Below are 12,893 nucleotides of genomic sequence, written 5' to 3' on the forward strand. Positions count from 1 at the left end.
CACCTCCTCTTGACTTGCTCAGCACGGAGCCCCGGCAACTTGTGGGGCGTCTTTGAACCAGAGCCACGGCGTCCTGGCTCAGTCACACGGAAAGGCCTTTTCAAGCCAAACACTGGGCTGATGTCTGCACACAGCAGCTTCTGTTCTTTTGACGGAGTGGGCTCGGGGCCCGGCTAGCTGGGTGCCCTGGACAAGTGACTTCACTTCTCTGGACCCGCAGGCAGGGGAGGCGGTGAAATGCCGGCTGGTTCGGCCGTGAGGACCTGCTGTCTGCGCCCCGGGGTGGTGCCGGGCAGGAAGGATCCCCCTGTCCTTAGCTTCCTGCCGGCTGAGTTTCTCTTGGACGACGCCCACCTCTCTGAAGCAAAGGGCACCTAGCTGGGTTGAGCCACGTTTGGGGATCTGTTGCGTCGAGACCCACCCCAGAGTTAACGTGGCTAACCTAACGGGGGCATTTTCCAGCTTGGTTTGGCAAGGCCTGGTCCCCCCACCCCCCACCCACCCCCAGAAGTGTCAGGACTGCAGTCCCCGGGGGCCCGCAGTGCTCTGAATAGGCCGTGTGAGCAGTTAGGACCTCACCCTAAGCACAGGGAAGAGAGGCAGGATAGAGCCTTTTTCCGTGGAAATAAACTATATTAAAATAACAGTATAAGTGCTGTTTAACTTAACTGATTATGAATGATAAGCATTTAAAGGCCGGATACCATATAAAGAAGTCCAGATACCTGCTTACGACTGGTACTTATGTTCTGTTGAAATTTCATTATTATTAATAACTGTAACTAAAGCTTAGTCTTAATCAGCCCCAGGAAGCTGTGCTCCTTTCAGGGCCCTTGGGGCCCCGGCGGAGCCCTGTCCATCCACGGGGCTGCTGCAGAATTCCCACGGGCCCCCGGCTTCTAGAACTGCGGCTGGCCTGTGGCTGCGTCCTCCCTCCCAGTCCGCAAGGCCAGCCCCAGCCTCCTTAGACCCCTTACTCCCCGCGTTGTCAGCATCGGGGTTACCCTGGGAGCTCTTGCATAGACCACAGATCTGCTTTTATCTATTGGGTTTTCCAGCCTAGCGTCTGCTCAAGTTACAGGGGGGTATTTTTCCTCCTTATTTTAAAAAGTGGGCCAAGACTCGTCTTTCCTCTAATTGTCCAATTTCAGACTTCCAGCCACATGCCGATCACAAGGAGCATTCGCCTCCTCCCAGCAGTGGCCTGTGGTCCGTGGAGCCCGCAGGTGGATACAGCAGTGAGCTCGTGCACCCGGACACCGTGCGTCTCACTGGCTCTGTCCGTCCTTCCCTCCCCATTTCTCTTGGCTTGTGCCTTCTCTGCCTTTACTTAGTCTTAAGAGAGCACGGGAAGAGATGTCTGTTCAATAAAATCTGAAGCCCAGGGCGTCTCTGCCGGGAGTGGGCAGCCAGCGCGCTGCCTCGGGAGGGGGCCTGGCCTCCCGGAAAGTTGGACAGATCCCAGGAAGCGTCCCCGCCCCGGAGTGTCTGGGGTTTGGACCCAGAGTCCCAGACGGGGTCGCTCAGCTTCCTTGGGCACCAGCAGCCGTCTCTCAGTGGGCTTGTCGGCCACCTCGGGCCAGCACTTAGCAGCATCTCGGGCTTACCTCCTGTACTGACTTCAGCAGGGGGCAGCGCGTCCCCTCCCCAGTGAGAGCATAAGACCCCCCCACCCCCCGGGTCTGCACTGGCCAGAAAAGTCTTCCTCTCTCCTCGGCCCGTCCAGGCATTGCCACCCCAGCGGGGACCCACTCCCGAGCTGATGAGGACACTGGAGATCAAGGGACACTGGAGGTCACTCCTGGCCGGGCTTTGACCCCTGGTTCCGAGAACACAGCCCCCATCTCTCAGAGCCGGAGCCCCGTGGCAGCTGGGCTGGCCCTGGTTCTTCCTGAGAAGCTCAAGGCATCTCTGTCACCTCTCCAAGCCTCAAGGAAAGGGCTTTCCGGGCCTTCCAGGGCCAGACGAGGCCCGTCGCTGAGACCTGTCTTCGAAACAGCTGGGTGCAGAAATTATAGCTTCCTGGTGACGATCGGCCCCCCTCTTGCATGGCAACGGAACGTGTTCCTAATGACTGAACTGTTTATTTAATAAAGAAAGCGCAACCATTTGGAGGTTTAAATATAGCCTCCCAGAAACCCAGTGAGCTCGGCTCCCAGGGCCTGCCCTGCTCGAAGCCTTTAGCAGTGGCTTGAAGCCCACTCTGAGTTTCCCCAACCCTGTTGTCTTTCCTCCGGAGTCTCTTCCTGGCTTTGAGCAGAAGACCCGGATTCTGTGAAAGGCAAAAATTACTTGCAGGTTCTGAATCCTTCAGAAGGGGAAGTTCAGAGGTGTTCAAGGACACTTTTTGCTGCCCCCCCTGGAGCCCTCCTAACCTGGAGCCCCGGGGAGTGGCAAGGATGGATCCCAGGGGCGGTGTCTTGGGGACTGAAATACACATGGTCCCACCCAGGAGGCTTTTTGCTCCAAATCGCAGTCAGAGCCAGCAAACCCTAGGACTTTGCAAGCACAGTGGCCCTTCCCTGTCTTTTTGGGGGTAGTTAGGGCTCTGTCGCTGGGGGTTCTAAGAGCAGAAGCCATATTCCTTAAGAGTTGCCTGAAGACTCACTGTCCTCTCCCCACAGCAGGCTCAGGCCACCAGTAAAGACAAGGAGACAGTGAACAGTGTACAAGAGTTTATTTAAATGATATCTGAACTTAGTTCTATCATGTGGGGCCCACGTTACAAGTTCCATCTGGGTCCATTACAACTCTAACCCCCCCCCAAAAAAAAAACCTTAAAAAAAAAGAAAATCCACAACTTTTTCCATGTCATTAAATATATTCATATATAATAACCATAATATATTAGTATGCATTGGAAAGAAACACTGACCCAAACAATATGTCATGGTCACAACTAAACATTTACAATTCTGAGTGAACAGAACTCAGAAACGCAGGAGGGAGATGGGGAGGGGGGGGACGGAAGTGCCTTTGGGAGCCGGGAGAACAGAGGTCTGATGACGCAGGAGCGGGGCTGGCTTGGTTTTGGCAGGGGGGGCGAGGCCCCGCGAGTGCTCATGTGGATACCCCTAGGGTATGGCATGGCTGTGGCCATGAACCGTGCGTGGCCCAGTGACCCCATCCATGAGTCTAGTTCATCCACTCGCCAGTCCCTCTCTCGCTCTCTCTTTCTTTCTCGGGGGCATAGAGAGCTTCCTTTAAGTGTTGAGACCCTGACGTTTTTCAGTCTCATTCCAATCTGGGGCCTACCCAAGGAAGTCTGTACCCATTTCCCGCATGCTACGACTATGGACACTGAGCTCGAGGAGGACACGAGGGGCCTTGGGGAGGCCCCCAGCCGCCCTGGCTTGCACCACAGGGGTCCCTCCCTCCCTCCTTCCCATCTGTGGGCGCCTGGGACTGCCCCTCTCCTCCCCCCTCCCTTCCACCCCCAAGTCTTTAGTGTTACTGTGTCAGTAAAGCAAGCACTCTGCCGTCAGGGGCTGCAGCCCACCCAGCGGATAAGAAGAAGGACAGGTGGGCAATCTGTTGTCGTTTTAAAAACTAATCTGGTATGTTTTTCTTCGAACACCTACATATCACAACTCTGGTTAATACACTCTTCAAAATCAAAATCTAGCTCCATTTTACATCCGTTCCTAACTGTACAAACCGGAACGCCTCCACTCCTCCTTCCGTCTCCTTCCTAGGGAGGTGCGGGCTGGAGGAGGGTGCCTTCCCCAGGGTGGGCCCTTGCTGCGGAAGTCGGTGGCTGGAACCCGAGGAGCGGAGGGCTGGGTCCCCGAGATGGGCGAGACAGGCTGGGATGACTGAACTCCCCAAGAGGGTCCTCACCCCCACCCGGCTGCTCTGGGGCCAGGCCACGGGGCGGGGCAGGGGGACGGGACAGCCCGCGCCCTCGAGGAGGTCGAGGCTGGAGGCTGGTGGCATTTAAAGCAAGAGGCATTGTCACTTGGCAGGCCCCTGGCTCCAGGGCTGAGGGGGCCTCGGAGACCAACAGTGCCAGCCCCTCAGTGGATGTGGGGTGACCCTCAGGCCCAGGAGGGCACAGCCCTTCCGGGCAGGGTGAAGAAGCCAGGCCAGTGTGAGCTGACAGGAGACCAGGCCCTTTCACGGCCGGCCGGCAGGCAGGCAGGCCTCAGAGATGTTCGTGGCACTCACGACCCACTCCGGGCCTGGACGAGGCCTGGCCACGGGAGGGTTCCCCGCGCACCCAGCCTGGGGCCTGGATATTCCTTCCCAGGGCAATGCTGTCTTCCCCCTGCCCCCTTAGGCAGCTCTCCCAGTCTGTCCTGGAAGCCCTCCAAACACCCCCAGGCGGCCAAATGTCCTTTCTGTGATGTTTTAGGGTTAGCCAAGGCCTGCCTTCTTGGACTGTGGCGAGTTGACGCCCCGCCTCACCCATTCTGGCCGCCACCTCTTAAGATGTCGTGCCCAGCCCCCCGCCCCGCCGTCTCCGCCCTGACTTCTATTCCCCAGGCTAGATGCCACAACCAGGGCCAGTGTCTCGGGGGTGGGTGGGCTACACGGCAGCGTGCAGAGGGGCAGTGCGGGCCAGGAGGCCGGGCTCTGGAGTCTGAACCCGGCTCTGCCTCGTATTTGCCTGTGACCTTGAGCATGCGTGCTTCAGTGTCCTCGTGGCAGAGGTGGGTGAGAATCCCTGTCTCAGGGTTGTCGTGAGGCTTACGTGACATCACATGGATAAAGTGCCTGGACAGAGCAGGTGCTCAGTAAAAGGCAGCCGAGCTGCGGGCCGAAGCGGGGAGGTGGAGGGAAGCCAGACCGCGAGGGGCCCGCTCCACCCTTGGTATGACCCTTGTGAGCAGCCGAGCTCCGGCAGGGAAAATGAAACCAATCTCCTGACTGAGACGGGAGCCAGGCCTCTGATTCAGTGTGCCGGGGGTGAGGACGTGGGCCAGAGGCCCTGGGCAGTGCAGAGAGCTCCGAGGCAGGGCGGCTGAAGGCCCCAGGGCCCCGCAATGGGCCCTGTGTGCGGCGAGCCAAAGGGCCAAAGGGTTGGGGCTGCCTGTTTGAGGACAGTGTCTCCAGAAAGCTTTGGAAAGGGGGCCTGGCCACACCAGGGAGCACAGAAGGCCTCCGCAAAGAAGGGGCAGCCGGGAAGGAGCAGGTGAGGTGCTGTCCAGCTGGAGGGGCGGCCCCAGGGCGGGGTGGCTGCAGCGGGCACTCTCGGTCCAGCAGCCTCTGTCCCTTTCCTGAGGGACGCAGGAGTGAGGGCAGCAAGAGGAAGTGGTTGTGGCTTCCTTGGCCCATGGGAACCTGGTCATCCCTGCCACTGCCTGCCTGAGGCTCAGGCACCCTGGGACCTTGCGGAGCCCGCAAACCCTGGCCGAGGAGGCCGAGCCCCTTCCCCCAGGCCGGCCCAATTGCCTGTGCAAACCTGCATTCCATACCCCAGGCCCTTCCCAGGAGCTGACGTCATTACACAAATAGTGTCACTGCCCCTTCCCCCTCCCCTGGAAAATGTCATAAAGGCGCTGGTTCCAAGTTTCCAGAAAGGAAACTCTCTGGGAGGTTTTGCCTTCGCAATGCCTCCTCCAACAGGCAGCTCCAGCGTGAGGCGGTGACCACCCGGCTGGGGCTTCTCAGGGGTGTCCTTGGGCCCACTGCCCTCCGCATGGGCCAGACGCCCGGGCCAGCACCCATCGCGCAGCGGGGTGCGGACAGGCGCCAACCCCGGATCGCGCTCCTCTGACTCCACGGACGGGATCCCCGTCCCCCCAACCCCCCCCCCCACGACCAACTCAGCAGGTGGCAGCGGAGGCCACGGGGACTGCCGGTGGGACAGACCGCTCAGGCGGCCCCAAGTGCGGGCTGGGGCCCAAGTTGTCGCGGCCAGGGGTCCCGTGCGGGGATCCCCAGACAAAGGAGGGTCTGGGGGGTAGGAGGGACGTCTCGATCAGCGCCCCCACCCCGGGTTCACAGTTCTCACGTTCCCCTCCCCAGAACCGGCCAGCGCCGCGGGGGCGGCCCCAGCTGCGCGGCTCTGCGCCCCTCACCCCGGCCCCTCGGCCCCCCCGCCCCGGGTCAGGCCCGCGCCGCTGCTCTGGAAGGAGCCCGTGAGGTAGCTAAGTCTCGTCCTCATCTCTCCCGCCCCGGGCGCGCGGCGGTCGGGGTAGGTGGGGGGAGGCTGGGGGCGGGGCCGCGGCCCGAAGCTCCGCCCCGCGGCCCCGTCCCCCGCCCGCCCCGCCCCCGCCCGGGAAAGCCCGCTCGGCCCCCGCCCCGCCCCGCCCCGCCCGCCGGCCCGGCGCGCCGCTGCCTCCGCGCTAGGCCTTCTTGCACTTGCCCTTCTTCTCGCGCTGCTGGAACTTGCGCAGCCGCCGCGCCCACGTGTCCCGCCACTGGATCACCAGGCTGCTCTTGTCCGCCACGATGCCGCTCTGGTCGGGCGAGTCCTCCGCGTTGCCCAGCAGCAGGTACTTCTTGAGGGGCTTGATTTTGGGACACTTGCAGGCGATGTCCCGCGAGCGGATCCACAGGCTCTGGTCACCGCGGCGGATGCGGCTCGTGCCCTGCTTGTACACGGAGATGATGTTCACCGTGAACTTCCACCAGTCCCCTGCCTTGTCCGCCTTCAGGATGTGGACCTGGACCGCTGCAAGGAAGCACAGGCGGGAGAGTGGGCCCTGGGGCCGAGGAGTGCGGCCTGGGCACCCGCCGGTTCCTGTAGCCAGGTGGGGCCTGCCTGCCCGCGCCCTCTCCCCCGGAGGCCCTATGGAGAAGGCACAGCTGAGAAGGGACGGCACAGGGTACCCCCCTGGGGCACGCGTGGGTGGTGCCGAAGCTGATCGGGAGAACCCCACCTGCCAACACCTGGACCTGGCCGCTGCTCCAGAAAGCCTTACCTCATGCCTGTGTTGAAGCACTGCCTTTGGGGACAAGCCCCCTCTGGGGCCAGCAAGGCTAGCAGAAGCTTATAGGAACTGACCACCCCTCCTCCCAGCACTCTGGGCAGAGTCCGCCTGCCCAGGACAGGTGCCCTCTGTGAGAGCAGCCCGGGCCACTCTTGGCAGTCTGGGTGGGAACCTCCTTAGTGCCCCCCCCACCTCCTGCCATGGCATTTCCAAAGGCTCCAAGCCCTTAACATCAAGCCTCATGACACCTCCAGACACACAACCTTGCCCTTGACCCAATCTCAGAAAACCATGATGGGATCTCAGTGCCAGGTGCAGGGTACCGTGAACCTGCCCTTCCGGGTGGCCGCGGTTCCCCTTCCAGAGTCCAGGGTCCTTGTACTGCCCCCTTCCCATCCCTGCCAGGCTGCCTCCCTCCCTCCTGACTCTCTCCAGTTCCCCAGGCTATTCCCCTCCTAATTCTCCACTGAAACATCCCCTGGTACAGGGTTCTCCACTGGAGCCTGCATCAGAATCCCCCGGAGGGCTTGTCAAACACATATTTCTGGGCGTCACCCCGGAGTTTGCAATTCAACAGATCTGAATGGGCCCCCAGAGTTTGCCTCTCTGACCAATCCCCAGGTGGTGCCACTGCCGCTGCTCCAGGGAACACACTTTGAGAATCAGTGCCCTAGTAAATGTTAATGTTATTTCTGCAGGACATTAGGAGGTATTTTAAAAACAGGAGGAAATGCCTTTTAAAGAAACAGAGGGGGATCTTTGCTGAATAGGTTTGTGAAATTCTGGGTTAAACAAAGTCAAGACGTTTCCTTACTGCAGGACTTTTCAGAGCCTTCAATCTACAAATCGTGCGTGTGTATCCGTGTGTTGGTTTCCCAAACAACTTGGACTGCAGACCTCTTCAGCAAGTGCATCTCGAGTTAGCAGAGCCCCATGGGGCCCCACTGGGGAACTGCTGGGGGAGGGCACATAATCATTCCAGGGAAAAAGGGAGAGGTCTCCGCTGCACAGACCGATCAAGGAAAACCTAGTCATTCCCTGTCCCCCCCGTCAGAACAGGGCATGTTGCCCTTGCTGAGCCCACCTCCCACCCCCTGCATCCTTCACCCCTGGACCAGGCTGAAGATTGTGACGGATGAGTGGACCTGAGCCCTTCTGGAAAAGGAGCAGTGCATCTCTCCAGATTACACCTGCAGAAACCAAGCTGTGGGCTGGCTCCGTGGCTCCAACTGCCAGGAGGACATGTCCCCGGGGCATGCCGCGTGCTCGTCACCTGCCCACTCCTGGCCTGGCCTGGCCGCCCGTGCTGGCCAGCCTCTCTCAAGGTCTCCGGGGCCCACCCTGCCGCTTTCACTCCCAGGGCCCTCCCTGTTCCCCTCTGTCCCCACACTTGGCCCAGGATGCCGGGGAGGTTCGGGGACAGAGGGGTCCAGGGGAGGGTCCGCCACCCTCCAGCTCGTCCTTCTGGGGTGAGGGACGTGGCAGATTTTCCCATATTTCATTTCAGCCGTTCCTGGGCATCCCGAACTTTGCACTCCAGTCTGAGGGCTCCAAAGAATGGCTGCCATGGCAACGGTTTCCATGTTTTTGTCACCAAGGGACTCAACACTCAGTGTGAACTCTGAGGTGGGGTGGGGAGCCCTCTCCAGCCTGCAGAAGTGGCTGGGCCGTGTGTTTGTGCGTAGGGAGGTCACCGTGGCAACTGAGTGCCCCTCTAAGCGACGGGGGAGCTGGCGTCCCTGAGAACCCCGGTTTCCTCTCCTCAGGACTGAGCTGAATGCAGAATGAGGCTCCGTCAGGATGCCGCTGTTTCCCTGTGTGGGATCGCAGACCCCCGGCCCAGCCACGGTGCCCTCCCCCCCACTACCCCCGCCAGCTGGGGTGGGCAGGGGGTGGCCCCAGAAAGATGCTGTAGAAAGCGCCTGGGGAATGTGGCTGTGCCCCAGGCCCTGGGCATCTAGTGGGGACAGGCTGAGCCGTGTCTCCCGGCCCCAGATTTCACAGGACGACATGCAAGCCCCCCAGGACCCGAGGACGTGCCGGTTTTCAGAGACAGGGTCACTGCGGAGGTCAGTACGGTAAGAGGAAGTGATTAGAGGGAGCCCTAATCCAATCAACTGTGGCCTCCTGAGAGGAGCAGATCAGGATGGACACACAGACACACGGAGGGAAGACACCGCGAGAAGCAGCCGCCTGCAAACCGAGGAGGGGGTCTCTGGAGAAGCCGTGTGCGGACACCTCGATCTCCGACTCCGGCCTCCGGAACCGTGAGACAATAAATTTCTGTTGCTTAAGCCCCCAGCCTGTGGCGCTTGGTTCTGGCGGCCCGAGCAAACTCGCCTGGTTGGAACTGGGGGCTCGGATCTTGGGTGTCGGCCCAGGGCCAGGCGGGACGGCAGCCCTGGCGACGTGGGCCAGCTGGGCTGGGGGGAGGCCGGAGAGAGCTAGCCGGACCGGTCAGGCCCTGCTCTGGCCCTTCTTACTCTCTGGAGCGGCAAGAATGTGGCCCTTCACACAGCAGGAGGACTGGAGACCCATGCCCCACCTTCCCCGGTCTGGAGCTTCCCTCCCCTGAAGGAATGTTCTGGAACACCAGGCAGGGCATCCAAAGCAGCAACCCCCCCCCCCACTTCCCCAGGCCCGGCCAGTACAGGAGTGGAGGGGCTCCGCTCCACACTGAGGACACAGCCCAAAGGGGTGCCCCACCCCTGAACACCTTGTCCCCGAGAATCCAGGGGCCAGAGCAGTAGACGCCGGTCCACTGGGATAAAGCAACGGCCCCCGTCTTCCCTCCACCCCAGCAGTTCCCGGCGGCTCCCAGGCCTTGGAGCGGACGGCACAGGCGGGCGCAGGGGCAGGGGAGGGTGGCCCTAGAATTCATGTGATTATGCTGGAAAAACTCCACAGTTCCGCTGCCCTTGGCAACGCCTCCGCACATTACGCAGCCCACCAAGTATGAGCTGCACACGCAGTGCACGGGCCAAGTCCCTGCCGTGCACATCCAGCTGAAAATATTCAAAATGCACACTGAAACGGTGACCTCAGGCAGACCCACTCCGCACGCTCGGGGAGCGAGCCCGCCACAGCACGGCACGGGGACGGCCACCACCTCCGCGGGGCCTGCTGGCCGGGAGCCCGGGATGACTGGGGTCTCCTGGGGGCCCGTGGCACCGCCCAACCCGCACACCGGGCACAGGCAGCTCTGCCCACGCGGGCACCACGATGCCTGCGGGCGTGCCCCTTACACCCACACGACATGCAACACCAGGCCCATGAGCCTCAGCCCTTAGGATGCCTAAGCCACCACCCCCCCGTCTGTGCACTGATGTCCTAGCGTGACCTCCAAGAGGGCAGAACGTGGGGGCCCAGTGAGCATCCCCCATCCCGTCTTCAGAAATAAGGGCCATGACCCTCAAAGGCAGACAGAGATTAGACGGGGACAGGAAGAGGCATGCTGGGACCAGCGGGCAGGCCGAGGGTCCCAGCGCAAACCAGAGGTGTCCCTCTCCAGCGCAGAGATGAGGCAGTGGCCGAGCTGGGGAGCCTGGCCCCCTCTCTCAGTGATAAGCGGCCGCATCTCGGTGTCCACACCGCAAACGCCCTCCCTGACGCTGAGCCCTTGCTCACCCCCAAAAATGAGGGCTCAGGCTGCAAGAGAGCTGCGTGCCTGGCGCCTGGGGCCCTGCTTTCTGCATGGACAAAAGCAGGCATGGGGGGGAGGAGACCTGGAGCCCGCCAGGCAGGATGGGTGAGGTCAGCTCTGGGAAGTCCAGCTGAGCTGGGGCCCCTCTGGGCGCCCCTGAGCAAGCTGGAGGGGAAGCTTGTCTGCAGAACGGGGCAAGGAGAGAGCTCACTAGGAGCGAGGAGCTGGCGTCTGTGGCCCAGGTCCTAGGGGCCAGGCTGCACTTTGTCTCCTGGCCTAGGAGCCCCCATGTCTGCAGCCCGCCTCACGGCTGATAGCAAGGCGGCAGGCAGGGCGTGGCGGCAGCCCCCCCCCGACCCCCAGCAATCCTGGGGTTCACAGGAAGGACTTACCAGCCCCCGGCGCAGGGCTGTGACGACGCACTTCTCTTCTTAATCCCAGCCTGCAGCCAGGCTGGTGGGGGGCACGCAGCTCTCCATCCTTCAGCTGCAGGGCTGGCTGCGACTCCCAGCAGGTGAGAGGTGGACCGAGGGCCTGGCCCACAGAGGCCACAGTCGGCAAGAACGGCCTGTGCCAGAGGTGGACTGGCCTGGCCAAGGAGCGGGGAGCCCAGAGGCAGGTCCAGGGCAGGCTGGGTGCACAGGGCCCCCACATGTCCTATAGGAACAGACCTTGGCCATCCTTCCAGGAAGCCTCAACCTCTCCTGGGTCCCAACGCTGGGAGACTCTCAGGCCATCAAAAGCATACGAAAAAGAAGCTCCAGGTCCTGTGCTTGGAGTCCTCCCAGGGGGGACTTGCTGGCCCCCAGCAGGCAGCCATGTTCTCTCTGTCCCTGTTCCTTCCGAGCCTTCCTCCCCAGCTCCAGCCCTGACCCAAGAGACTCAGAGCCTGTCAGCTCTGGGCCCTCCGAGGACCTGGCACAGCCACCTCCCGGGACAGTTAGTGACAGGAAGTAGCTCTAAGCCGACTTATGTCCCTGCTGGTAGGTTTGGGGGACCTCCTGCTGGCATCAAAGCTCCCGGCCTGGGCCAGGTTCTAGGATAGCTGTTTGCTCCGGGAAGAGTATACAGTTGCTGCTCATTCATCTGCTGGCTCCGCCTGAGACAACCTGCTGGGCCGGGCCCTGGGGGAGGGGCCCTGGCACGGGCCCTCATGGGGGACAGGGGCTCCCAAGCATCTTCCTCTTCCCACAAGCCTGGAGCCCTGGGACACCTCTGTGGGGAGGCTTCCTGCCGCCCGGAGGTCTCCTGGATTTATGGGCTGCTCAGGGTGGGCCCCCAGGGGCTTCCCAGCAGCCGCCCCTCCCAAGGAGGCTTGGGTGGCCAGCCCCCGGCCTCCCCCCGCCACCGCCCGCCCAGCCATACCTTCCTGTTGGGCCGGTCCAGCCGGGGAAGACTTGTCACCCATCTGTCTCAGAGACAGCGGCCAGGACGAATGGGGGAGGACACTAACCCCACAGAAACCATTAAAACCATGCAGCCCCATAAATCTCCCGGTATAGAAAGTGTGTCATGAGTTGCAGCTGCTTTCATAAAATGCAGCTCTGACCACATGCTTCCCAGTCGCCCCTGAAGGTAAGAAAGCCCGGAGCCGGGCCAAGTCTTGTTCTCGAAGACGCTGACCGGCCACAGGGGACGGAGCGAGTGGGCGGGCCGGGGGTGCGGGCCATCGAGCCGGGACCCGCGCACTCGCCATGAGGTGTCTCGGCCGTCTGCCTGAAACGAGGTGGCGAGCTGGGCAAGCTGTGGCCAGACCAGGCCACGGGCCACAGCCCGGCACAGGAATGCTCAGGAATCCCCGGGCTGCCACCCCCGAAAAGTCCGACCTCAGACCTCAGAGAAGGTGGGGACCTTAGGGCCGGCTGAGGGTCCCTCCTTTTTACTTCTCGGCAAAAGAAGTCCTGGTTTGCCTCTCTCTCTCAGAACCAAGAGCAACGTGAAAGCTGCCTCAGTTTCCCAGCCACGCCCCGGTGCTCAGGCTCGTTCTTGGGAGGGGAGAGGGGTGAGGTGCCTGGGACCATCTCACTGCACAGGGATCCCCAGAGGAGAGGATGTCGGGACATCCGGGAATTGGAGAGGGAAACTCTGGGGAAGACATGAGTCCTGTTCCCTGGGAAACGGTCCCAGTCTGGCCTGGCCACCTGCATCCCCCTTCACAAGTGAGAAGGGGTCGGGGGACTGACCACCCCGCTTGGCCAGAGGCTCAGGGAGGAGAGTGGACCTGAGCCCTGCCTGCCCAGTGGGGTGCCCTCATCACCGGGCTGGTCTCTTCCTCAAAGGAGCCAGAGAGAGATGACCCCCTCTCCCAGGCCAGAGGGACCGAAACAGCCTGGCTTGGCCCCCGCCTCCCACCCCAGGCCTGGCCAGAGAGG

General features: G+C 61.9%; 1 protein-coding gene and 1 long non-coding RNA gene across 4 annotated transcripts in view; one reads left to right on the forward strand and one right to left on the reverse strand.

The window, feature by feature from the left end:
- Positions 1-6,258: 6,258 nt before the first annotated feature.
- Positions 6,259-12,893, reverse strand: part of NTN1 (netrin 1) — a 174,410-nt gene continuing 167,775 nt past the window's right edge. For all 3 annotated transcript variants that reach the window (XM_044391844.2, XM_044391845.2, XM_026520974.3), the window contains exon 7: positions 6,259-6,619. In XM_044391844.2, the coding sequence (XP_044247779.1) occupies positions 6,291-6,619 (329 nt within the window). In that variant the 3' untranslated portion in view covers positions 6,259-6,290. The remainder of the gene's footprint in view (positions 6,620-12,893) is intronic.
- On the forward strand, positions 6,409-9,177 carry LOC130543576 (uncharacterized). The gene is made up of 2 exons (XR_008959027.1): positions 6,409-8,203; positions 8,386-9,177. It is a non-coding gene; the product is annotated as an uncharacterized LOC130543576 (long non-coding RNA).

The sequence above is a fragment of the Ursus arctos genome, unplaced genomic scaffold (genome assembly GCF_023065955.2).
Source record: "Ursus arctos isolate Adak ecotype North America unplaced genomic scaffold, UrsArc2.0 scaffold_14, whole genome shotgun sequence".
Lineage (NCBI taxonomy): Eukaryota > Metazoa > Chordata > Mammalia > Carnivora > Ursidae > Ursus > Ursus arctos.